The following is a 25,833-nucleotide window of genomic DNA, read 5'->3' as shown; positions in this document are numbered from 1 at the left end:
AATATACATAGTGTGTATATAGATATTCCAATATACATAGTGTATATATATATATATTCCAATATACATAGTGTGTATATAGATATTCCAATATACATAGTGTATATATATATATATTCCAATATACATAGTGTGTATATAGATATATTCCAATATACATAGTGTATATATAGATATATTCCAATATACATAGTGTATATATAGATATATTCCAATATACATAGTGTATATATATATTCCAATATACATAGTGTATATATAGATATATTCCAATATACATAGTGTATATATATATTCCAATATACATTGTGTGTATATAGATATATTCCAATATACATACTGTATATAGATATATTCCAATATACATTGTGTATATAGATATTCCAGTAAACATAGTATATATATATATATATATTCCAATATGTATTGTGTATATATATATATTCCAATATACATAGTATATCTATCTTAGTATACACCAGTTGTTTCCCAAGTACTTGTAATTTTAAACCAGTGCTCATTAAGAGCTCTCCAAAATCCAAACATAAATACATTGTTCAGAGATTTTCATTTCTTTCCTACAAGAACTAAATAAAGGTAGATAAAAGTGAGAGGTGGATGGAGAAAACGGACACTGGGCTGCCCCACACACCAACTGTTTCATCCAGCGCTCACCTTCACGGACACATCCACCCCAAACACCAGGAAGCAGAGCAGCTCCAGGCTTTCGGTGAGGCCACAGGGCGGGTTCCAGGCGGGAAGGCGGTACCGCACATCCGACGTGACCGTGAGCGAGGAAGGCTCCTCAACGAAAGCCAAGGCCAGGATTAGAGTGATGGTTAAACTCAAAATCCTGTTTGGAGAGAGATGAAATTTAAAAAAAGACCAACTAAACAACAAAACAACAAACAACCCCCCCCCCCCGAAAAAAACCTACAAAATGAGTCAAACGAATAACAAAATACTTAAGAGTAAAAGCACTTTCCTCAGAAGTAAACCAAGCTTTATAATACCATATTTAACACAAATGGGTTAGACTAGAAGGCAGCACTTGACCAGCATGTTGTTGCCTGCGTTAGTGATGCAACTGCTGACCACCAAACAACCTCAGGGGGTGTTTTCTTGGGACTAACAGCTGCAAAAAAATCTTGCCGTTATTTAGAATGTTTAGAAATAGACACTTTGAAAACTCTTAACACACAGTGCTGTAAATCATGCTCACAGTCCATTCATGCAGCAGTCCTACAGCTGTTCTAAGGAGCCACCTACGTGATCAGACCTCCATATAACTGGCTGCTCTGCACTTCTGTCGTGTTCACACCCCCTTGCTTCCTACAGCAAGTTCTTGTAAGGATAAATGCAGAGTCATCTAATTGTTTAACAAAAAAAAAAAAAGATGGAAGGGCAATTTTTCAGAAAGACTTACTCTTAAAGGAGAAAGCAAAAGGAATAACCAAGTTCTTACCACTGGCAAGTCCTTGAATAGTACCATCGATAAAGCCACAGGGATTTGGAGTCCACCCGGTGATTTATGGATCGATACTGAAGGCAGGAAGCAAAAAGGATAATTCAAACATTACATTCAGTCTGTCTCAAAGACAAAGATCAAGTTACCGAAGTAAAACAAATTAAGTACATGTTATTCATTATTAAAGTCACCCATGACCATAGATGTAAGTCTACGTGTGTGAAAAGGGAAAGATTTTAAAGAAATTCTATCTAAAGACCACAGAGCTGCTCAGGTAATCAAACTGTGTGGCAGCCACCTGAAGAAAGCAGTGCCATCACTACAAATAACAGCACCTGTAACAAATCAGTGATTGCTCTATGTACTTGCCAAAATGATCCACCCACTTAATTCACCTTTCTAGCATTCATTCCACTCATGGACCTTCTTTTTGTCTTTCTTTTCCAACAAGCCATAAGATGCAAACAAATTAATCCCAAATATAAAAGACCTCAACCCGTGTCTTTGAATAAAACATGCTTTAAGGCCAAGGAAGTCCCCATGATCCTTCAGAAAGAATTTTGGCTTTTGCCAAAATCTGCTCAGTCCCTTCTCTGCAGTGGCTCCTGGGCTGCTGTTACCCTGAGAAATATCTAATTCTAGAAAGGTGGGCACAGCTTAAACACATCTGATCCCCGGAAACCTCCCAACCAAAAGCTATCTGAATGCAGCAAGAGAGCTCAAAAACTGCCCTCCAGCATTCCCACTGCCTGCAACCACTCACTGGGAGATAACAGACCCAAGAACCTGCAGTAAAGGCCAGTAAAGGAAGGACAAAGGGGGAATGAAGACTTCCAACGGTATCAAGTTCAGCTGAAGCAAAAGAGGCTTCTCACTTGAAGTCAGCCTTAAACTCTTCAGCTTTTACCAGCTCCTAAAGTGGGCAAGTAGTCAGATTGAGAGGCAAATTACACAGGGTTTGCTCAATTTCTCTTAGAAGTAGGTTAGTCACTCTCAAAAAAACCCACAAACAAACAAACAAGAAAACCACCGTGAAAGCCACTCCACAAACCAGCATCTCTTTTGAAAACCTTAAAGAGAAGATTATTTCATTGCGTGGAAGAATGTTTCTCCTGGGCAGAAGTTCACAGATACTTGTGTACCACAGGAATTCGGAATTCTGATTTTGCTTTGTGAATCGAGATGACGTGACATAAAGGCTTCCTGAACATAGAAAAACTTTAGAAGTGGCAGAATGTGTGACAAACATCCAGCACGGGAAGCACAATAGCTCTCAAAGAAGTTGCATTTACCTGTATTGCATCTTCAATAAATACTACAGCTTGGTTTATGTAAAGGTCATTATCAGCTCCAGCACCTATGAAGGTAAAAAGAAATAAGAATCACCTGCTGTGTTTTGGATAAAGCCTACAGCTTCCTTATTAGTTACTAGAAGCTCCACAACAATGGCTTAAAGTAGGTAGATTACATTAGTAGTTAAATTGCCACCATAAGACTACACAGAGACAAGCCCTAACACGCAACATAGTGGGCATTCAATCAAATTATTGTTTGACAAAGTGTACAGTCAAGTGAAGCTGGAAAAATCAGGCACCAGTATCCTAGTCATTTAACTTTTGTTGAATAAAGGTACTGTAGTTTAGATTGGTTTTGTTCTCTCCAAAACCATCAGGAATCTCCAGTCAGATGAGAACTAAATTAAATGCATTTTTAATTTGTCCTGAGAGTGTTTATTACCATACCAAAGAGATCAGAGTTCAAGACAGAGCAAGGGGTGAAAGTACACAAAATGAAATAAAACATCGCTAAATTAGTTACTTATGCCACTTACTTAGACTTTTCAAAACCTGTTACTGAGAAGTCTACATGAAGATAACAAAAAAATAAAAGGCAGCCACTTGTGTTCACTTGAACCAGGGACCTTTGAGGAACTAACTAACTGGCAATTAAGCCAGTGGGAGAAACAAAGGCAATTACAGTCAAAATGAGGAAGCAAAAAAAATATAAAAATAAAAAACTGAGAGGGGCTAAATTTACGAAAAATATGTGCTAGCGTAACCTTCCCACAGAGGGAAAGAGTCCCAAGGAGCACTTCATACCGTCTCCTCCGAGGAGAGAGCAATCACAACCCGGATACAACAGGAAAGAGCCCGTCCCACTACTACCACGATGCTCTCCAGACAGCACGCAATGCCACTGATCTGAGTCCCAGACAATTTTATGTTCCACGTGATCCACTGGCATCAATTTTCTACAAAGACTGCAAGCAATTTTTAAATGTCACCCTTTATCTGAGCATCATCAGCAGCACAGTTTTGTACTGATGCTGACACGAACCACAGCGGAAGAAAGACTGAGCACAAACAGGAGACAAGCCAGGCTCAAGCAGCACAGACTTTATCTTTTTCATGCCATCTCACACTGGAGATAAAGTTGTTTAAAGGAACAGTATTAGTTAAAAGGAGCCAAGGGCAGCAAAAGCTTTAGGTTCTTGGAGCACGCAGCGAGCCTAGTGTTGATGGCAGAGATTTTGGAGGGGTGGAATCTAAACAACTGTTCACAGTATAAAAATAAAACAGGGAAATTGGCAAAAAAATGTTTAGTTTAGCAATTTCTCCATGCATTCTGCCATGGATATCCAACTTACTCTGCAATTCTTAGTCACGGCAAGTGACACTTAGTCACAAATGATGATTAAAGCCCTTGCTCGGTTCGGGCACACAGGACCCGTCCGAGACCCCGCTGCGCTTCTGGCACCGCACGAACACGCAACAGAAAAAAAGAAGCGAAGGTTCGCTTAGGTGATGCGATACCCTGAAAACAAGGAACCTGCGGTCTCCGGATGATCCCATCCCGGGGAGGGAAGGGGTGGGGAGGGGGGGAATTGAGGTGCCAGACCGCCGACAGTCATCGGCTTCGAGAAGAAAACTTGCCAGCGCTTCAGCAAGAAAAAAAAAGAATAAAATTACATAAGGAACCCCCGAAGCCCGGGGCTGCAGCGGGGCTGAGCTCCGCGACAGCGGCTCGCTCAGCGCCCGGAGCAGCCGGGGCAGGGCGGCGGAGCCCGGGGCTCCAGTGCCGTGTCCTAGTGCCGTGTCCTAGTGCCGTGCCCTAGTGCCGTGCCCTAGTGCCGTGCCCTAGTGCCGTGCCCTAGTGCCGAGCCCTAATGCCGTGCCCCAGTGCCGAGCCCCAGTGCCGTGTCCCAGTGCCGTGTCCCAGTGCCGTGTCCCAGTGCCGTGTCCCAGTGCCGTGTCCCAGTGCCGTGCCCTAGTGCCGAGCCCTAATGCCGTGTCNCGTGTCCCAGTGCCGTGCCCTAGTGCCGAGCCCTAATGCCGTGTCCCAGTGCCGTGTCCCAGTGCCGTGTCCCAGTGCCGTGTCCCAGTGCCGTGTCCCAGTGCCGTGTCCTAATGCCGTGCCCCAGTGCCGTGCCCCAGTGCCGTGCCCCAGTGCCGTGTCCCAGTGCCGTGTCCCAGTGCCGTGTCCCAGTGCCGTGTCCTAATGCCGTGCCCTAATGCCGTGTCCCGGTGCCGTGTCCCGGTGCCGTGTCCCGGTGCCGTGCCCTAGTGCCGTGCCCTAATGCCGAGCCCTAATGCCGTGTCCCAGTGCCGTGCCCCAGTGCCGTGCCCCAGTGCCGTGCCCCAGTGCCGTGTCCCAGTGCCGTGCCCAATGCCGTGTCCCAGTGCCGCGCCCTAATGCCGTGTCCCGGTGCCGTGTCCCGGTGCCGTGCCCTAATGCCGTGTCCCAGTGCCGTGCCCCAGTGCCGTGTCCCAGTGCCGAGCCCTAATGCCGTGTCCCAGTGCCGTGTCCCAGTGCCGTGTCCCAGTGCCGTGCCCCAGTGCCGTGTCCCAGTGCCGTGTCCCAGTGCCGTGCCCCAGTGCCGTGTCCCAGTGCCGTGTCCCAGTGCCGTGCCCCAGTGCCGCGCCCGCCCCGCTCCCGGGAGCGCTCCAGCCCCGCGGGGAAGCGCCGCCCACCCCAGCGCCCCGGGCGCTCACTCACCGCTCTCGGCCGAGCGCCACAGCCCGCGGGCCGCCCGCCAGCGCCGCGGGGGCAGCAGCGGCTCCGCCTCAGCGCCGGGATCCATCGGCACCCCCGGCAGCTCCCCCGGCCGCGCTCCCACCGCGCCGCCGGCACGGCACGGGAAGGGACGGGACGGGACGGGATGGGATGGGATGGGACAGGAGAGCAGGGAAGCGGGGGAGGGACGGAGCGGGGCTCAGCCCGCCCCGGGCGGCTCCGCCCGCTGCATGTGACCGGCTGCGGGGGAGGGCGGGGACCGGCATCTTCCCGGCTCCTCCCGCTGCCGAGGTTCGGCGCTGCCCCCGACCATTCATGGAATCATAGACGGGTTAGAAAGGACCTCCGAGATCATCGAGTCCAACCCTTGATCCACGGCAGGATCAAGGTTACTAGACCACGGCACTGAGTGCCACATCCAGTGTCATCTTAAAAATCTCTAGGGACGGAGAATCCACCACTTCTCTGGGCAGCCCATTCCAACGCCTGATTACCCTCTCTGTAAAGAATTTCTTCCTAATATCCAACCTAAACCTCCCCTGGCAGAGCTTAGGACCGTGCCCTCTTGTCCTACTGCTGGTTCCTGGGAGAAGAGACCAACCCCCACCTGGCTACACTCTCCTTTCAGGTGGTTGTAAAGAGTGATGAGGTCTCCTCTGAGCCTCCTCTTCTCCAGGCTGAACAACCCCAGCTCTCTCAGCCTCTCCTCACAGCACTTATGCTCCAGTCCCTTCACCAGGCTTGTTGCTCTTCTCTGGACCTGCTCCAGCCCCTCCATGTCCTTCCTGAAATGAGGGGCCCAGAGCTGGACACAGCACTCCAGGTGTGGCCTCACCAGTGCTGAGTACAGGGGCAGAATCACTTCTCTGGACCTGTTGGCCACGCTGTTCCTGATCCAGGCCAGGATCCATTGGCCTTCTTGGCCACCTGGGCACACTGCTGGCTCATGTTCAGCTTCCTGTCATACCCAGGAGGCCATTTCCCACCCCCACCACTCCTCCCTCCTTCCCAGGTGTAGTTCCTGATTCTCTCAACCTCCTGCCCACCAGTGGCACAGGGAGAGGGGGGATGGGGGTTACGGTCAGTCCGCCACAGGTTGGTTGTGCCACTGCTCGGGGAGAGGAGAGTCCTTCACCTGCTCCAGCATGGGGTTCCTCCTATGGGAATCAGTCCTGTGAGCTTCTCCAACACAAGTCCTTCCCATGGGCTGCCATTCTTCAGGAACTGCTCCAGCACAGGGTGCAGAGAACTGGCTGCCTCAGCGTGGGTCCCCCGCAAGGGCACCAGTCCTACCAGGAAACCTGCTCCAGGGTGGGCTACTTGCTCCATGGGTCCATAGGTCCTGCCAGGATCCTGCTCCAGCTGTGACCCACGAGGTCACAGTCTCCATTGGGCATCCACCTGCTCCGGTGTGGGCTCCTCCAGGGGCTGCAGGAGGATCTCTGCTCCCCATGGACCCCCACGTGCTGCAGGGCACGGCTGCCTCACCACGGGCTGCAGGGGAACCTCAGCTCTGGTGCCTGGAGCACCTCCTGCCCCTCCTTCTCCACTGACTGTGGTGCCTGTAGAGCTGTTCCTATCACATATTCCCACTCCTCTTGTCTCAGGCCACAGTTACAGCTGTGCAGTGTTTTTTTCCTTCTTAAATATGTTATCAGAGGCATTACCACCATTGCTTGCCTTGGCCACCTGGCACTGACTCCATTGGACACAGTGGAAGCTTCTGGCAGCTTCTCAAAGAAGCCACTGCTGGAGCCTCCCACCCCCAACTCCCAAAACATGGTCACGAAACCCAATAGAAGATGTCACTTGTAAAAAGTGACCCCATCTACATGGGGTTATTTCCCATTCTCAGTAGGCAACGAAGCACTGATAAAATTGGAGCTATTCTGGTAACAGTTGAACTAGAGGCATCAGGTGGAACAGACACAGTGAAAATTTCTGGATAGGAAAAGGAAAATGGGGTGGCCTGGTACAATCTATATTCAGCACGAGCAGGGAAGAAATAAAATGCAATTTGTACATGTGTAAATGCCATTGCTAAAAAACACAAGTGTTCTTTCACCAAGTGTCTGAAATATTCAGGGTAACCACACTAACCAGGAGTGCATGTAAAACATTGTATTATCCTTGCTATTATTTTTTATTTGAATGAAAGCAAGTGTTTCCTCCTTTCCTCTTCAGTGATTGTCAGGAAAGACAAACCAGTAGCTTCAGGAGGAAAAAAAGAAATATGAAGCCTTCAAATATACAATGAATTCTTGAGGTTCTGTTCCAAATTCATCCACTCCCTCTGTCTGCAACGGGAAGTGGAAGTGCCCAACTAACTGGGAGAGAAGGCACATCTCACCAGACAAACAAACATTCTTCACACCAGCAGCATCCACTAAGGTAAGTTAGTTCTGTATTTAAATTAATACAATACAATAAACCCACAATAAACAATGCAGCATCTTTAACTCCAAGTGAATCAACTCTGGATCATGAAAAACAAATGTGGAGAAGGTGCTCTTCAGCAGACATTTCTCACCAGCACAATGCAGGACCATTTTAACAGAAGTCTCACTTGGTCTGAGCTCTTCTGCTGTTTGAGTGTTGTTCACCCAGAACTTCAGAAACACGTTTCTAGTTTCCCCTCTTAAAATTGCACCTTTCAAAACAAGTTTTAAAAAAGAAACAGAAACAGCTAAACATTAAATGAAAAGGCAGAAAAGGGACTCAGGCACTGGACACATTTAAAAGATCAGTGAAGTTTAAATTTAAGCTTTTGCAAACAGGAGGTGGAAGGTGAGTAACACTCTAATTGAGCTCGAAGGAAGCTGGTTTTATACTCCATTCTGCAATATTGAAACAAAACAAGAAGCTGAACTCTTTAATTTTGATCCCACTAACAAGGAGATTACCCATCTGCTTCAAGGTAGACATGCTTCCAACACCTTGCTGAATTAGACTTTATGTGATCCTTCAAAACACTGCACCAGTCTACAAAGCGAATGTTAGATAAATAAAAACCATGAAAAATAAGAACTGAGTCAATTAGCATGACAAAATTACAAGTTTATTGCAAAGATGAGTTTTTGCCCTCAACAGCACATGCCAGAACTGTTAAAATTTTACTTTCAGCTAAATGTTACTCAAAAATCATATCCCAGTTATGAGAACCAAACTTCATGTGTGTATGTGCATTTACTTTCACAAAAGACTACCCTGCATTTATTTATTATTTATTTATGATGGGCTTATCCAAATATTTTAAACTAAGTATTTGAAGGAAATCCTTAATAAGTGATTCCTTAGCCAATTTATAGTTTAAGTATATTGGGAATAAACCAGGGAGTCAATTAAAAAAAAAAAAAAAGAGGACTCAACAATTGTTTGGGTCATCGCTGCTCATTATCACAGTATAATCCAGTTTGGAACATTCTGCTTTGGCAAATTAATTACCACAGTTAAACAAGACAGGAAATCAGTCCACATCTTCAACTGGAGAAATTCCTTCCTTTTTTTCTAGTTTGGATACCTGCAAGTAAAAAAGGAAACCAATTCAAATGAGCTTGCATTTAATGTCTCCTGTCTTTTCAGACTTCCATCACAAAACAGTGTGGAGCCCAGATTTACCAGGAACCAACAGTGGGATACACTCTAGGGCACAGCTGAGCTGAACAGGGTGTTAGTTGCAGTTAAAAGGTGAAGCTTTCTTCCCACCCACCCCTCCCTTTGGCTGCCTGCTCCCATCACCTCCTAGTTTTTTGTCACTTTGGTGACTTCATTTGGCTGCCCAAGGAGTGAGACAGGCACCAAAGCCATCTCAGAAGCTGGAAGAAACAGGGAGGCAGGCAAGACTGCCCCTTTCAGTGACAGCTGTCAGAGCAGATCAGGTTGTAAACCTGGAATCTTGCCCCTAACAGAGAGCCCAGAATAATTAACATGACCACAGGAAATGCTTTTCATACTCACATACACAGTTCTATAAAACTGACCTTCACTGTCCTTAAATCTTAAGGAATTACCTTTATTAAGCTAAGCTATTCTTAAGGCTAACAATATAAATTGTTTCAGAAAGGATTCTACAAACTCAGGGAGAATAGACCAAGAGCACAAACTAAACACAATGTTCTTCATGTTATCTCTCACTCTTGGAAAATTCTATTCCATATTCCCCAAATCTCTGAGGATATAGAGGGAGAGTCATATAATAAATTCCCTGTTCTTATGTTCCTCCATCAGTATCTGCCACTGGTTGTGAAAGACACGCAAATATCAGGTTTTTTAGAAGGCTGATAAAACTTTTGGTCGTTGTGGAATGACCAGTAAACACTGGAAAAAGCAGAAGGCAGCCTGCAGACACCCGATCATTGGGGGTGGATGTGCAACCTGTCCTCTGTTCCTCCAAATTATGCCACCTATTGAAATCCCAATGAACATTTTGGCATCTAGAAGTTGTAAAAAGTGCGTGCTCTAACCACGAATCCTTTATTTCAGACACAACTCCAAGGTAGAAGCTACAGACACAGCTACTGGTGCTCTAAACCACTAGAAAAGTTCACCCCTGGGTGGAACCCTCAGTTAGGTAGAGCTGAATGACATTAGGACTCCAAGGGCATATCTGGCAATTCCCAGCAAACACTCTGATCTAAACTTCCTCTTACCCATGTTCCTTCTGCAGCAAATACAAAGGGAATTTTGCACTTAAAAAGAGCAGATAACTAAACTGGTTTGACTACACTACAAACATCCAAAGCAGAAAAACTCTTTCCACAAATCCCAAGGGTTTCTCCATCATTAGCACTCCAAGCTGTTTCCATTCACAAATGAGCTCGACCTGTAACGTGACTCTTCTACAGGAAAACCTGGCATTACCTGAATAAAGGTAATGGGGTTTATGTCGAGTTTATGACTTATTTTCACAGGCTTGTTACTACACCAGAAAAACCTTAAGTGCAGATTAAGTCCCAGGAGCAGAACTCCCAGTGAGAGATTGTCCTAGAGAGTGACTGTCTTCAGAAATACCATTGTGCTGAACACACACAGTAAGAGGAAACCACATTGCCTTTCCTGAATAGGGCAAGTTATTATTTTCCAGTCTTGCAAAAAGCTGCTTGAGTTATCAGCTCAGGTTACTGTTGCCTGCATAATAAAATCTTCCCCAGGCTTGACTCCCAGTTTTCAGGAATAAGTTGCAATAGCCAGTACCCTTGCCCAGCACAACTGCTAGTACATACAAATCTAGTTAAAGAGTGTAACAAGATCCTGCATCATTAAAAGATCTTAATCACATTTACTGTAAGCATAAAATAATTACATTTTGGTCCAGACCCTACAAAAATATTTTACCCGACTCCCACTGAGGCCAAAAGAACTTTTGTCCTGGACTTCAGTGGGAAAAAGTCCAAAATGATGGAAAAAAAACCCCACCATACAGACCTACAATAAAGTACTGCACATGGTAGCTTTTATCCCAGGTTTCAAGGTAATAAAACACTATTACAACATGTCTGGCATTTCACAGAAGAAGGAATTAATATTTTATTACATATATAAACATATTCTTAAAAGCAACTGGGGTGTAAAATCTCTGGCAGAAAAACTTTCAAGGTGCTAAAATCCTTCACCCCAGCACTTGTGCCATAAAAGAGGCATTAAAAAAGAGTTTGAAGGGTTGGTTAAAAAACTACAAAAAGTTTGGTTCTTGTAAATGCCTGAGCCCTTCCACACCTCACAGTGCTCAAACTAAGAATGGTACCATTACTGTTGTTTGAGCAAATATGCACTTGTGAGTCAACTGAAGTGAGGTTTAAAAAAGCAACTGTTGCAGAAGCAGGTGGGAAAAGCATTCACAGTGAATTGCTGCCTCTTATTGGCTTTCCCCACGCAGATGTAGGTCAAGTCTTAATTCTGCAATTAGACAGATCCCTTCAGACGGGTCCTGAACTGAAAGTGAAACACATAAGCTTGTTGTCCTGACTAGCACAAGACTCCATGAGTGTGGGTACACTTATTAGTTCCTGGCCTCAGTAGATATATTCTTTTTTTTTCTTGTTTTCATAGCATTATTACAATTAAAAAAAAAAAAAACCCAAACCAAACAGCCTACACTGAAACCAGAGGATTCTCGGCCTCGCAGTTACGTGAGAACAACAATCACAGTTATTTTTGTGGTAACTAAATTGCCCTAAATACTCGTGGGTCTTGTGCTGGAGATTCACTGGAACCAGGCTCAACCCACTGTGAGGATTTTAGATACAAAGCCATTGAAGAATAAGAGGGCATTTACCTGCTTGTCTATACACCTGAACTGCCAGGACCAGGTGGTGTTGTAAAGGAAAGGCCTCAGGTCAAACCTGTTGTCGTCGGGGCTGTAGTTTTCAGCGTGGTAGGAAGGAGTGAGGGTGGTCATTTTATGCCTGTTAACTGAATACATCCTGAAGAAATGCTTGACCTTGGATGCCACCTGGTGTACAAAGAACATAGCCCTTAATCAGATGAAGTTTCTTAGTATTTAAAAGATTTAGAGGAGAAGAGTATTTTGGAGAGTGTGTTCTACCGTTACACAGTGTAGATATTCTTCCAGAGCAAGAGCCATTTTTTGGTCTCAGAACACATAACCAAAGGCTTCAGGACTAGTTGGCCATCTATATTTCAGAGAACAATTCTCCCTTGAAGGTGTAGTTCTGAAGCAGTTATTTTCGAATTACCCAATTACTGTTTTAACAATTTGCAACACAGACAACGAGCTCCATTTAAGAGATGCAGACCAGCTCTTCCAGCATATTCTACTACACAAAATAATGAAAATAACCCTTTCAGTTAAAAGGAACTTGACCTTTCTCCAAACATACTCTATTTCAGCAAAACCATTATATTATTTTTATTTTTTTGTTGTTGTTACTTTTGGTATATTACCTCTCTTGGAGTACAAACTTCCTTCCACATATTAATCAGCTTGCAGAACATACTGTATGGTCCAGCCTTTGCAATTTTTCTTAATTTGCCATAGATGGAGAGCTCTGCATATGTCATCCCCATATCTGCCTGAAAACACACACACAGAAAGTCACTGAAAATCTTAACTATGGAAACTATAATTAATAGTTTTATGGAGCAATTAATTACCTCATCAGTTTGAGCCACTTGTCCGTCCACCAGGGGCTCTAACTCTGCAGTGGGTGGAGCTGACATGATACTGTAAGGAAAAGGTAAAAGGAAAAACATGAATTCTATCCAGTCTTATGAGTGTCAGTTAACAAAACAGTCTGGTTTGTTAAAAAAAAAAATCAAATGCTCTATTCAGAACTTTTTCAGGGCATAAGCTGCTAAAGGATTAGATAACTAAAGAAGTGGTACCTGCAAGCTAGTCCAGGTTTAAAAAACAAAGCATCTGGTTCAAACAGGTCCTTCAGTGGCATTAACCCCACAAATGCTTGCACAGGGTTGTGCAAGCCCACACATTTCAGAACAGAGAGATGTGCAGAATACTTGGTTAGCACTGGAAGTATTAGTGCAGCTTAGCTCTGGCAGCAGAGAAAACCAGAGCCTAAAGCCCAAAATATGCTGCAGGCAAACACAGCCAGGGAACCACTGCTCACCTTCTGAGGGCTGTGAGCTGGAAGTTTTCAATGCAATACTGGATGAAGTTCTTCAAATCAGTCTTGCTGATGCCACCAATGGGATTGATGTCAGCGCTGGAGCAGTCGTACTTGGTCAGGTAGCCCCGGAGACTGAGCCAGAGAGGGAATTTTATATTGGCATTGGAAATAATAATGCAGCTGTAGTATAACATGTAATCATTTATACCATATAAATAGGAATTTATATGCTGAAGAAAGAAAGGGAGGAACAGACTGCACATTGCTAATGTATTTACACCTAAAGGGCAAACATGTTCAGCTGCAACAGGGCTACCCTAAAGCCATGGAACTGCCTGCAGAAGATATTTTAAACAATTATGAAGCACTGCCAAACTGCCCAGGCTAAGGCAATATATCTGATGCAAATACCACGCTAATTAACAAAATAAATCCCAAACCACCCACAGAACCAGCACACAGTACTCTCACAGCTTTAGAGGTTAACAATCCCACAGTCATACAGGGATTGCTTTAATCTTCAAATACTCAGCTCTAATAACTCCAGATTTTAAAATCTATTTTTCAACTCAAAGTTCACATCTAAATTCCTAATTCAGTAATTGAAAATGCCACAAATTGTGAAGTTAACCTAGTGAATGCACAGGGCAAGCTCTACTGAAAACAGCATATTATTGGAAAGCTATAGCAATACTTTGGTTAAACTTCTGAAAAACAAACAATTTTCCATTCAGGATGATTCTACTATTTCAACTAATTTCACTGTTATCAGTATATTCTTAGGTTTTTTACCTCTTCTGAGTAATAACCTACACTTGAATTTGGTAAAGTTGCCAGGAAATGCAGTGACCTGGGTTTAGATTTCTAATTTTCACCCACCTTTCATCCACATTGGCAGATCCCAGCACCAGCAGCCCCCCTGGCATCCCACGAGCCCACAGTGTCAGCTGAGCAAACAGGTAGGCAAGGACCATTCTTATTCTAGCCTGCAAAGCAAAATGAAAGAGAAATCAAGTTTACAAAGCAGAGTTAATTTCTCCCCAGTCCCTTTTATTAATCAGTTCCCTAAAAAAACCCCATAAAGAACAAAATGTGAGGGGTGGTACTGCATGAACAGCAGTCTTGTGGAGAAGATGCTGAACACATTTAGTAAAGCCAGGTTCAGTATCTGTCACTGCCACAGACTTCCACGACTGAGCAAGTTTGTTCTGCTCTGAACTGCAGAACGGGGAGCAGTTGCCATTTTCTACCTCCTACAAGGATCCACAAGGGATGAAGTGTGCAGACAAACCATCTGTCTACCACCCTGTCCACTTTTACGGAGTAAATAAATCCCTTTATTCAAATACGTGACATTTGTAACAAATTCACTTTGCTTTTTTGTCCCCTTTCTGAAATTCAGCTTTTTCCAAGGATGGTAATAATACCAAACCAACCTGGGATCCAGCCTCCAGCTCCAGCCACAACTGTGGTGTTAAGCAAATCATGACACTCTGTGACTAAAGCCTATCCAAAGAGCTGATCAAAGATCCAATGTTTGCTTCCAGAGGAGACAGATGGATTTCTCCAGTAATAGAGGGGAGAAAGATCAAGTCCTCAAACTAACAGAAAACTACCAAATAGGATGACCAACATCCAGCTGAGTTGCTGGTTGGATTGGAAGCTTTTTAGAATAGGCCAAAATAAGCCTAATGAAGATTAAGTACCTCCTGATGTTAAAAAAAAAAGAAAAAAAAATTAAAATATTCTCTTCTACTTTCTAAAATCGAGGACATCTAGGAATTGAAATGGGTAAGCTTGATATCTCCCTCAGAGACTTTCAGAGGCTGCCAACATTCACCAGGGGAAAGTGTACAGCAGCAGTATTTTTGGGTCTTGACCTGCCACAATCCTGCTGGACTCACACTTGCCTGTTGAGATACTTTGCTGCTTGTTTTCCTGACCTGGCAACTGTCTGTTGGGATGCTTTTCTAAAAGGCACCTAGACCAGTGCTGTTGATGGGATACAGGCAGATACTCTTCCTTCCTGACCCTCCTACAGAAGGCATAAACAACTGGTCTCCTCCTGAATTATGTGAGACTGTAGATTTCTGCTGCAGACAAGCATTTATTTACTGGGAAGCCCACGAATCTTCAGGGACATACCACAAGTTCAGGTTGGTATTTTACCATTTTGTACTCTAAAAAAAAAAACAAACCACAACCAAGAGGGTCTGACCTGATCCAGCCTCCACACACCTGCACATTCTGCAGTGCTAAGCTTTCTCTGCTGCTCCCTCCGTAGACAGAAAATCGGGGAGTTCGACCTGTCACCATGCTGAAAATTCCCACAACAGCTTTCACAGCCACATCTATGTTCAGGTTGATGTGATAGCTGAGAAGAATTCAAGCAGAAGTGACTCAACCAGCACAATCTGGCTACATAAAATAGCATTAAAAAGCAAAAAAACCCACCCATCATGTGATGTTTTAAGGCTGCCAGATCTGGTAGGAAGAAATTTAGGAAAGAACAACACTTTCCAGAGGCTGTGCTTTGCCAAACACTTCTAAGTTTGCCTCACATTAACACTTAAATAATATCTGTAGTAATCCTACTTAACACACCTCCTATTCCTCTTATTTTTTCCCATTTTAGAATTTGCAAGTTTGAGATGAAAGTCTTCGCCAGAACACGTGTTGTTTTGGTTTTTTTTTTTCCCCCAGCTTGTACCTGCCTATTTGCTCAGCCAGAAGTTTTGCCCTGTGGCAGGTGTCCTGGGAGGAATTCTCACTGGCCATGTAGCACGTGGTAAAGACACGCTTGCAGAACTCCCGAGGATCCTCAGGGATGTAGGTCTCGTCGTGGACAATCCTTCGGGCATCAGCCAGCACATCTGCATCTGAGGGCAGGGCAAAGGAACACAACAAGAGGGCAAATTGTTGCACTCCTGCTACCCAGGATGTGCAAATACCTTGTACCTTCCTTGTATTCCAGTCAAGCTTCACACCAGATAAGATGATTCCATCGTCTAACTCCCCAGACAAAACTTCAGGTATCCAATAAAAGAATTACTGGGTTTGCTTCTGATTTTGGACACGGAAATATTAAATCCTTTTGATCTGTTAAAGAATCTTCGTAGAAAACATAACCCAATATGTACAAAGGCTTAGTTAAATGCAAAAAGTCTATTTAAAGCCAGTTTTAGAGCTTGAACCATGCCTAACCATGTTTTGTAGTGCCCATTTTAACAGAAGGAGAAAACTTTCAGGATAAACTGAAATCCCAAAACTACATCAGCAACGAACAATACTCCAGACAGAAACCAGTCTGAGTTCCACATCCAATTCTTAAACCCCAAATGAAAACTACTAAGCTAATTCAAAAAATCTGAACCTGCACATCGGTTTTTTGCTTGGAATTTCAGAGGGGATGCAAAGGACTCCATTGGAACAACTGGGAAGGAGTCTGCCAACGATGACCTCTTGCATCTACTACACCCAGATAATATTAACTTGTCTGTAACCATTAGTGAGCATGGCTGGCCAGACACACAGATCTACTTACTTCCATTCTTGACTGCCAGGCAAACCTGGTGACACATGGAATACACTATGCAGGCTGTAGCAGAGCTGTCGATTCCACCACTAAGAGGTAGGAGAAATCCTGCCTTGAAAATAGAGCAAGGAAGATGTTCCATGTAGCAAAATCAGAAAAAAAAAAATACACTGTACCATTTAGAAACACGTCTTGTAGTAAAAGAATGACAGGGGCATTGTTCGAGTTGTTTATATTCTACTGGGGAAAAGCAAAATAAACTCTCCTCAACTGGATAACAAAACAAGTAGTCAGTGTAAATCCTTTGGCTAGAAAAACTTCCAGTAAGTCTTTACCCTCTAGTAAGAAAGAAGAGCTAATAACCATTATACCATTCCAATATTTTCCTTACTGAAAAACAGTAAGAAGAAATCCCCTTTGTTAGGTAAGCTTGACTTGCAAAGAAAAGCACGATTCCTAAGGGAAAGGTGCAAAGAGCACACTGAAGTCACATTTGGAATACAATTTTTAAGTCTGAATGAGCTACCAGTGAAAAACTCTAACCTTGAACCTTGGACTAACATCCCTTTGCATTCCCAGCTGCACAGGATTGCAATGTGCCCTGTCCCTGTGGCACAGAAGATGATGTGTAACCAAGGCAAAGAACAAAACCAATTATTTTACCTGTTTGCTGCGCCTTAAATAGTCCCAAAGCCAACATGCAGGTCCAAGGCTGAAATTACAGAACAGGATTATTCTAAGAGGGTTGTGGAATAATACCTAAGCAAGTCAACATACTTCCTGTGGTCTTCCAATGAGACACTTTCTTTACTTAAATCTAAGTAACATCTTATGATTATCTCTTTCTTTGGTTTGTTTGACTTTTGGTTTTTTTTAAATCAAAATAATTTTCAAGCAAGAGATTCAGTGTATGTTTACCTGATCTCCTCCTCAGGACTATGATATCTCCACTGGATTGGCATACAGGTAGGTACAGCTACATCATCAGGACACGACAGAGCAAAATTCACTTTCACCCTGGGATAAGGATTTGCTTTACTTGCCTAAGCAACAGTACAGAAGAATTCATAAGATATCAATTTTAAAGCAGCATATACCTATAAAACATCAGATCCACAGAACATCGTGAAAAATCAAGACATGCAAACAGTTTTTAAATTCAGTTAGCTATTCAAACTTGGCAGAGTTTACCAACACAACCTCCCTAAAGGATTCTTACCGCCAGGTTACGGGATGAAATCTCTGCTCTGTAACTTCGGACGTCCTCCAAGTCCAGAGTGGCAACCAGCACCTCCTGTGGAAAGGCTTTCAATGTCAGATCCTTCCACACAAACACATGAACAATGCTTGGCAGGCCAGGACTATAATAAAAAAAAAAGTCGGGGAAATTTTCCGTACGGATTTTTATGCTCACTCCACGGGTCATCTCTGGCTCAGCAGAATTACTTAGATTAAAGAGGGAGCACGACCGACCCACCCACAAACCACAACAAATTTATGGCTCTTGTCAGATGGCTGAACAAAAGGTCCACCAGAAGCTGTGGCAAAGGACAAGGCAAGAAGCACACTGGGGAAAGAGATGGATTTGAAACATAATGTGAGGAAATCTGCAATTTTGTTGACAAATCTACTGAGAAGGCGCTTTCTGAAGTAGAGCTCAACCTATGAAACCTTTTGTCTCAAAACTGGGTTATAATTAGAACACTGAGACCATTGCACTTTTTTTCTTTAGATAAGGGACTGTAAGTTAACAGGGTCTCTCCCCCACCTAGTGATTGTACACAAAAACGTTTTCATGAAGTTCTTCCACTGTGACAGCTCTTCCTCCGACACAAAAGCAGGAGAGCTACTGCAGATCAGATCTGGGCAAACTGACTAAGAAAAAAGCTTGGATCCAGTTGAATAGCATAGTTAAAATACGTCATTTTTTAGTCTAGGGACCTGGACCCAGTGTCTGGAACGTCTGGAACACTGAGTGTTCACCATGTGTTGAGCATCAATGCAGCCTTCCTAATTTCAGCTGTAACTAGCTGCTCTGGGGTGAATGTATTACCACATCATCCAGTGAGAACTGGGATCCTTGTGCAACTGTTTCTCCATTCATGGAAATCATGGCACAGCCATCATAATACAGCCGATCACCATCGCAGCCCTTCTGGTTTGCGAAAATGTATATTCCACCATTCTGGGGAGGAAACATGCAGGAAACAAGGAAAAATGCTGCTCAGAACACAGCACCTGACAGGATGTTAAAAGGCAAAATGTTATCTCTGTTCCTGCCCTTCTTACAGTCTTCTTTGTACCTTGTAAATGATTTAAGGCTGGGGCTCTCCCTTTGGTTTTTTTGGCATGTGATATGCATGACAGAAACAAGTAATGACATGGAGTAAATGCAGTGAGTGAGCTCTGTCCCTTTCACAGCGTTGAAAGTCTTCTATTAGCAGCAAGAATAGCCCAAACAGAGAGGGCAGAACTTCCAAACTGAAATTCTAAGCTCAAATTGAGATTAAGAAAAGCGAGAAAATGATGACAGAAGCTGTGTTTGGATATCTGAGGACAGAGCAGATACTGTTAAATATAACCAAAGCCTGTTAAATTACAATGACCAAGCAGCTGCACATTTTTCACAGTGTAATGTACACTCATTGCTTTATTTTTGTCCCCATCACTATCAGCTAGGATTACAGTCCAATTACTTGATGTCTTCTTTTCTTTAAAACAAACAGAACCTCCGAAGCAGAAAAATATTTTTTTAAGTAAGAAGATAACAGAGGAAAAATTAAGGCTGAGTTTAAACACTGATTTTTATTTCCCCTTCCTGATATAGTTAATGATATTTCCCCAACACAACGTTGCTATCTGAATGAAAATTGGGAAAGAAACCGCCATTTTCAGGAAATGAAACAGACTTTTTGGATGATTTTTATATGTTGACTGTCAGGGCCCCCACATTCTTTCTACATCCTGCCACAGGAGAGGAGACTATTCTGAAAAAAAAAAAAAGAGGTGCATAACCTTTTTTGGATATTAAAATGAATACCTTTGCTGTGGCAGAATTCACCAAATCCACTCGGGTGTGAGCCTTTCGCAGCACGTGGTGACTCCCAGAAGAGTTGGTGAAGATTTCCACACCATCAAGTCCCATGTCAATATGAGGGCTGTCAAAGCAACGTGGATACACAGGGCAAGGTCAGTTGTGGGACCATTTTCCTTGTCTCTTAATAAATCCAAAAACAGAACCACAAAAAGGAGATTTTTTGCTGCCTTTTTTTTTTTTTTGACAATGTCCTAAGAAAGGAATACTAAAAAAAAAAAAAAAATCACATTTTTGACAAACCACACCTTCTGCAGTTACAAGGAAATTAATGTGAGATTTGGAAATATATCAGGAATAATTTGTTTATTTTGTAAACAGCTTTCATGGTGCCACATCTCTACTCCACCCCTTTGTGAAAGGGATCTTCTTTGTCATTAGGAAGAACTTCAAACTGTAACAGGAACTAAAATAATAACAGGAAATATTACTTAGGTTAATAGGCTTTGCTTTTCCTTAGTGACTTTTTGTTGCTTCTTTATGCACTGTGTGATGCTGGTTAAAAAAGAAAGCAGCCAGGACTAAGCTAACAGCTGAATTTTTAAGAAAAGGGAGACATCTCAAAGTGATGCTGCCTAGAAGTCTGTGCTCTGCCTTGTCAAATAGAAGAGAGCTCAATTTGTCTGTTAAGAGGAGTGGCTTAGAGAAGTTGGTCAAATCCAAAGCTAACAGGAATAAAGTAATTAAAAGACTTAATCTCAAAATTCTGAGACTATGTACAGTGAGTAGGAATCATACAAAGTTATGATTGCTGGACAAAATCCATACTAAAAATTGATACAAAATACCTTTGAGCCTGGATCAAGTTACAGAGACAGATCCAGGGAGGACATTTCAGCCTCAGGCTGAGCTAAAAGCTGAACAGTGTCTGGATTGTGAGCACTACAGTTTGTCTGTCATTTGTTTCCTCAGGTCACTTCTTTCATTCTGGTTCTTTTTGTATCTCTCTCCTGCCCTCTGTTTCTAATTAATTTAGCTTAACCACTCACATTTCTTGGCCATCCTGCACCGAGCCTAGTGAGATCTTTCCCATTGCTCCTAATTATATTTTAGCTTACTGTCACTTTCTGAAAGATCAATCACATAGAAGAATAATAAGCAGATCTTTTCAAACATTTATTTCAGGCAGGCCCAGGGTATGTTTTAGTTTATTTTTCATTTCCTTTTCCCCTTTTACCTATTTGGTGTCCAGAGTTCTTCACACATTTCTGCCCCTAGGCAGGTATCTTTGGTTGCTAGCACTGCATCCCCAAAAGGAACAGTTTCCTGGGAAGAAACAAGAACATTCTTATACACATGTAGTAGAAGAATCTATTCAGTTCAAAAAGTTAACTACAAATCTTAAAAAAATATAAAAATTGAATACCCATGCAAAATGAATGACACAATATCAATCACATTACACCTTCATTCTTTTTGTACCAAGTTTAATAAAAAAAAAACAACCCTAAATTGCAAATTTCTGGATTGACTGGGATTTTATGTTGAAATTTCAGTAGTATCCAGATCCAGTGCTTTGCTTCTATCTACAAAACAGAGACCGCCTCATGCTGTGAATCACATTCCTGCTTAAGTGGAAAATACCCTAAATTTTAGATCCTTCTGAATCAAGAAGGCCAAATGATTTTTTTAGTTTTATCTCTTTTAGCTAAAAACACATACCCAGTTCCAGTCTCAAGCACAGATAAATGCAGTACCAGAATTGTGCAAAATAAGAAAATCAAGGTCCTGTATACACAAATTACTGAGGCTGATTTTAAATTTGCTTGCTTTGTTGCCACATACTAACATACAAAAGGTTAAATTATGCTCTCATTAAATGTAACTGAGAACTACTGAAACCTATGAATTTGCAACATGACTGGCAGCAGAATTTGATGTGTTGCAGTTTTTAATTGCTGACTGTGGGAGACACTAAAGTTAAAAAAAAGCAACTTACCTGTCCAGTCACTTCCTGAATTATCCTGGGTAGAAAATATTCCTCCACGTGCCTAAAGCAAGTTTATAGATTGTGAATGCATTAGGTAAATCACAGCATAAACACTTACTCCACATTCTGACACCTTCTAACACTGATTAAAGAAACTGTACTGAAGTTGCACAGGGTTCTATGTGTTTAAAAATAAAAAAAAGATATTTAAATAATAAAAAAGATTTTTAAATTAAAAAAAATATTTAAAGTATTTATTGCAGTTAAATAAATCAGAAATGTTAAGATTATAAGTCTGCAACTTATAGCTCTTTGCTTCAGAAATGCATGGTAAACATCCTAGCTAGAAACTAGACCTATAAAATATAGACCATTATTTGCTGCAGAGATTTCAATTCTGCTGCTGCAGCTTCAAACAGCTGTGTTTTTAAACACAGTTTTAACAGTCACCAGCATACCTTGCTTTGCTCCACGGGGTGAACCACCTGAGTTCCCTGTAGTTTCCTGCATTTGCCAATGCTATTTTTGGTCTGATCAGAAGAATTTTCCTTAAATCACAAAACAAAACAGGAAGGGCAAGTTAAGAACTGATGTACAGCCAAACGAGGCTATATATGAACACTGGTTGAGATCAACTCTTTTTTTTTTCCTATTATGATGTACATTGAACAATTACTACATGCAAACACTTTTCAATTTTCTGTTTGCAGACTCAAGGGGTTTTTCTTAAGTCTTTCAAGAACCAGTGAGAATTTAGTTTCTACAAATCCAGAAAAAAAAAAGAGATAGCGAAAAACATTAATTCTCTCTCAAAATTTAGTAGATAAACTCCATCAGTGTACATAGCACTGAAGAATCCTTCTTGAAGGCCAAATAGCTGTCTGAAAGGATACATTAAAGTGTTATCCCACAAAACATGTAAAAAACTTACTTATTTAGAAAGATCACCCGACAGTTGTAGCGAACATTTCTGTGCAGAACAGGCCTGTGAAAAGAAGAAGCAGTTGGCAGTGACTAATTTCATTAAATGAAATTAAAAAAGCTACAGAATCTACTTCACTGCACAAAAACTATTTTTAAGACCTCACTAAAAGGAATTAAGCAAAACAATATATCAAGTTTTAGCTTCTAATTTTTTTAATTCAAGTAGTTGTTTGAAAAAAAAAATAAATCAGAGTTACTGACTATCCTGCCAGTCTCAGATGTGTCAACTACTACCCAAGCAGTGGCATGCCTTAGGAACACAAGCAGACCAGAAGAGTCCCCTTGGCTGGGCCAACTTATTTAGTCAAACCTGACCTCCCATGATACCACCAGCCAGTTCAAAACCAATTACACATTTAAATCAATACTAACACCTCGGTGTACGTGTTAATTTTACAGTTATAATTTATCACTGGTCACTGTCAGCACATGACTTACAATGGTTTCGGTGATTTTGACACACACTTAGGTTGCTTAAAGATGTCTGTCAGTCAAAGCAAGTCACCTGAGCCCCAGCATTCCTAAAAGACAGTCAATTTATAAAGCCCTTGGTGCTACATCCAACACAAAATCTGAGCTGGGCCCAGCTGTTAGGGTTCCAAATAAATAACAAATATCCTATTTGTCTCCTGAAGGGCTCAACCACCCGAAATCTTTAAAAGGATCATCTTTCAGAAACTGTTTCACATGTTGCAGTCCTACTCACGGTAATTAAGAGGGAAGGTAGTGCAGTTCCTAAGATGCATTTGAAAGTTTGGTGCAGAGCCCTCGCTATCCAGAAACACGGCAGAGGCAGCATTCCCTGAAGACCTACCCCTTTATCACATGTACACAAAAAACCCCCGAAACTTACATTCCCACATCACAGATAATATCTTGAGTAGCTGGAGACTCCAAAAGCTTTTCCAGAACTTGAAAGGAATGCAGGAGTGTGTCAGACTCATAATAGTGATCCGAGCAGCCGTAACCACTGCGTACAAAAACATTAAGAGATCAAAAATTCAGCCAAATCAGCACCAGAGGTGAAGAACCAGAACCACTTCAGACTGTGAACATTTCACCCACACAGGTAATTTATACAGAAAATAAGGAGCGCTGTCAGCATCATCCCTACTGACAGCATTTAAAACCCCCCGGCGTTTTATATCGCCCCATGACATTCCTTTCAAGGGCAGCGTTCAGGCAGAATTCAAAGCGCCACGTTTTCTCCGAAGGGAAACTCGCCGAAGTCGGTTAAAAAAATCACCAGCATCGGTCAGGTTTCCAAGCCAAACCAATCCTGCGCTCGCAACCACAGCGCTCTTCTCAGCGCCAACAGCCGCACGCTTGAAGTATTTACTGAGCTTCGGGCACTGCGGAGATGCGGGGCTGGTTTTCCTACTCTGTTTTTCCACGATTAACCGGGAACTCAGCGAGCCAACAAGGCGCTCTTACCAGATCTCGAGCTCTGGGCCGAGCCGGTACCGCGCTCCTTTGCTCCTGGCGATGGCGATACCTGGAAGAGCGGGGGGGTAAAGCCCGGCCCTGCCCGGGGCTCCAGGACAGGCACGGGAAACGTGAGGGAGGCAGGGAGGGAGGGAGGGAGGGAGGGAGGAAAGCAGGGAGAGGGGGAAGGAGGGAGAGAGGGAGGGAAGGAAGGAGGGCAGCCAGGGAACTCGGCAGATGCCGCCGCCACCACCTCACTCACTCACTTCTGACAATCCTCTCCAGGTTGCCCTCAAAGTCCAGAGCCCACTGGTTGAGGGCACAGGTGGCCACGGTCACTGCCCGGCCCATGGCAGACCCGCCGCCTTCCTTCCCGGCCGCTTCCGGGGCGGTGCCGGCGCTCCCGATCCCTCCTCCCGGTCCCTCCTCCCGATCCCTCCTCCCGGTCCCTCCTCCCGATCCCTCCTCCCGCTCCCTCCTCCCGGTCCTTCCTCCCGATCCCTCCTCCCGGTCCCTCCTCCGGCCCCGCCAGGAGCACCTGCAGCGTGGGAACAGGTCTGCCACTGCCCGGCCCTGCTGCATCCCTGCACCCGCTATCCGCAGTTTTACATCCCCACAGCCCGGGATAACGGGAATACGGTCTTAGCCAGTTGTTTTCTTTTTTTTTTTTTTAGCCCTGCAGCTTTTAAGAGGTGTCGCTCAAACCGAGTTCGGAGTGTGAGCGGTTCGGTGGAGCAGGGTGAGATGGGGTTTTTTTTGTGTGCTGTTCGCATTTCAGCGACATCCCGGCGGCTCTCAGGGTGCTCATCCCAAAGGGACGGGGCTCTTCAGAGTCCAGTCTCTTCTCTCGTGCCCCTCATCCCATATTTGGCTGCCCTGAGCCTCCTTGCATACTGGATTCTAACGTTATTATGTACTAGAATCATAGAATCCTTTAGGTTGGCAAAGACCTAAAGTCTAAGACCTGAAGTCTAAGACGTAAAGACTAAGTCTGACCGTTCCCCCAGCACTGCCAAGCCCACCACTGAACCATGTCCCCAAGTGCCACATCTACATGGCTTTTAAATACTGCCAGGAATGGTGACTCCATCACTGCCCTGGGCAGTCTGTTCCAATGCCTGGAAACCCTTTCCATGAGGAAATTCTTCCTAACATCCTAGCTAAAGCACACCTAGCTAAAGCACCTTGAGGCCATTTCTTCTTGTCCTGTGGCTTACCACTTGGGAGAAGAGAATCCCCCCCTACCCGGCTCCCCCCTCCCGTCAGGGAGTTGTAGAGAGTGAGAAGGTCCCCCCTGAACCTCCTTTTCTCCAGGCTGAGCCTCCCCAGCTCCCTCAGCCACCCCTCATCACACTCGTGCTCCAGACCCTTCCCCAGCTCCATCCCCTTCTCTGGACACGCTCCAGCCTCTCAATGTCTTTCTCGTCACGAGGGGCCCAAAACTGACCCCAGGGTTCAAGGAGGGGCCTCAGCAGTGCCCAGCTGGGGGAACGGTCACTGCCCTGGCCCTGCTGTCACACTGTGGATGACACAGGCCAGGACGTCATTGGGTTTCTTGACCACCTGGGCTGGTGTTCAGCTGCTCTTGACCAGCACCCCCAGGCCCTTTCCCACCGGGCTGGTGCAAATTATGCTGAAGTGATAGATAATGGTACGTTTTATAATGATCAGTGGAACACTGAGAACTTGCTGACAAGTCAAGGTGGTCCAATCCAGGTTAGGGACTCTGCGGATGCCTAAAAGTAACAAGCTGGAGCTCTGTGGCCACCTAAAGTGACAGGCCTGCAGCGCTGCAGG

General features: G+C 43.7%; 2 protein-coding genes across 3 annotated transcripts in view; both read right to left on the bottom strand.

The window, feature by feature from the left end:
- TPCN2 (two pore segment channel 2) overlaps positions 1-4,157 on the bottom strand; it is a 27,425-nt gene extending 23,268 nt beyond the window's left edge. Inside the window, exons 1-5 of the mRNA XM_017826785.1 lie at positions 4,116-4,157; positions 3,568-3,728; positions 2,761-2,825; positions 1,466-1,542; positions 676-853 (exon numbers count right to left, since the gene is read on the bottom strand). Of these exons, the coding sequence (XP_017682274.1) occupies positions 676-853; positions 1,466-1,542; positions 2,761-2,825; positions 3,568-3,712 (465 nt within the window). The 5' untranslated portion in view covers positions 3,713-3,728; positions 4,116-4,157. The remainder of the gene's footprint in view (positions 1-675; positions 854-1,465; positions 1,543-2,760; positions 2,826-3,567; positions 3,729-4,115) is intronic.
- A 3,740-nt stretch (positions 4,158-7,897) lies between these two features.
- On the bottom strand, positions 7,898-24,437 carry NADSYN1 (NAD synthetase 1). Of its 2 annotated transcripts, XM_017826802.1 has the most exons (21): positions 24,303-24,437; positions 24,046-24,106; positions 23,465-23,581; positions 22,559-22,612; positions 22,086-22,175; positions 21,637-21,688; positions 20,875-20,963; positions 19,644-19,761; positions 18,657-18,788; positions 17,823-17,897; positions 17,522-17,646; positions 17,267-17,315; positions 16,613-16,715; positions 15,779-15,947; positions 15,307-15,442; positions 13,948-14,054; positions 13,069-13,200; positions 12,596-12,665; positions 12,386-12,514; positions 11,757-11,933; positions 7,898-9,002 (listed from the first exon to the last, which is right to left on the bottom strand). In XM_017826802.1, the coding sequence occupies exons 1-21, from the start codon at positions 24,385-24,387 to the stop codon at positions 8,949-8,951; spliced, it is 2,124 nt and encodes a 707-aa protein (XP_017682291.1). In that variant the 5' UTR covers positions 24,388-24,437; the 3' UTR covers positions 7,898-8,948. The 2 variants fall into 2 exon arrangements, with proteins under 2 accessions (XP_017682291.1, XP_017682292.1); XM_017826803.1 differs by lacking the exon at positions 23,465-23,581.
- Between the last annotated feature and the right edge of the window lie 1,396 nt (positions 24,438-25,833).

This window comes from Lepidothrix coronata, unplaced genomic scaffold, assembly GCF_001604755.1.
Source record: "Lepidothrix coronata isolate B3197 unplaced genomic scaffold, Lepidothrix_coronata-1.0 Scaffold130, whole genome shotgun sequence".
NCBI lineage: Eukaryota > Metazoa > Chordata > Aves > Passeriformes > Pipridae > Lepidothrix > Lepidothrix coronata.
This window is presented reverse-complemented; position numbering and strand designations above follow the sequence as displayed.

Excerpts from the sequence above, each read along its gene's own strand:
- NADSYN1 (XM_017826802.1), bottom strand. The coding sequence starts at position 24,387 with ATGGGCCGGGCAGTGACCGTGGCCACCTGTGCCCTCAACCAGTGGGCT. Across the intron at positions 17,898-18,656 it reads AGTTCTCACTGGATGATGTG|GAGGTGCTGGTTGCCACTCT; the intron begins GTAATACATTCA and ends GCCTTTCCACAG. Across the intron at positions 12,515-12,595 it reads AAGTGGCTCAAACTGATGAG|GCAGATATGGGGATGACATA; the intron begins GTAATTAATTGC and ends GTGTGTTTTCAG.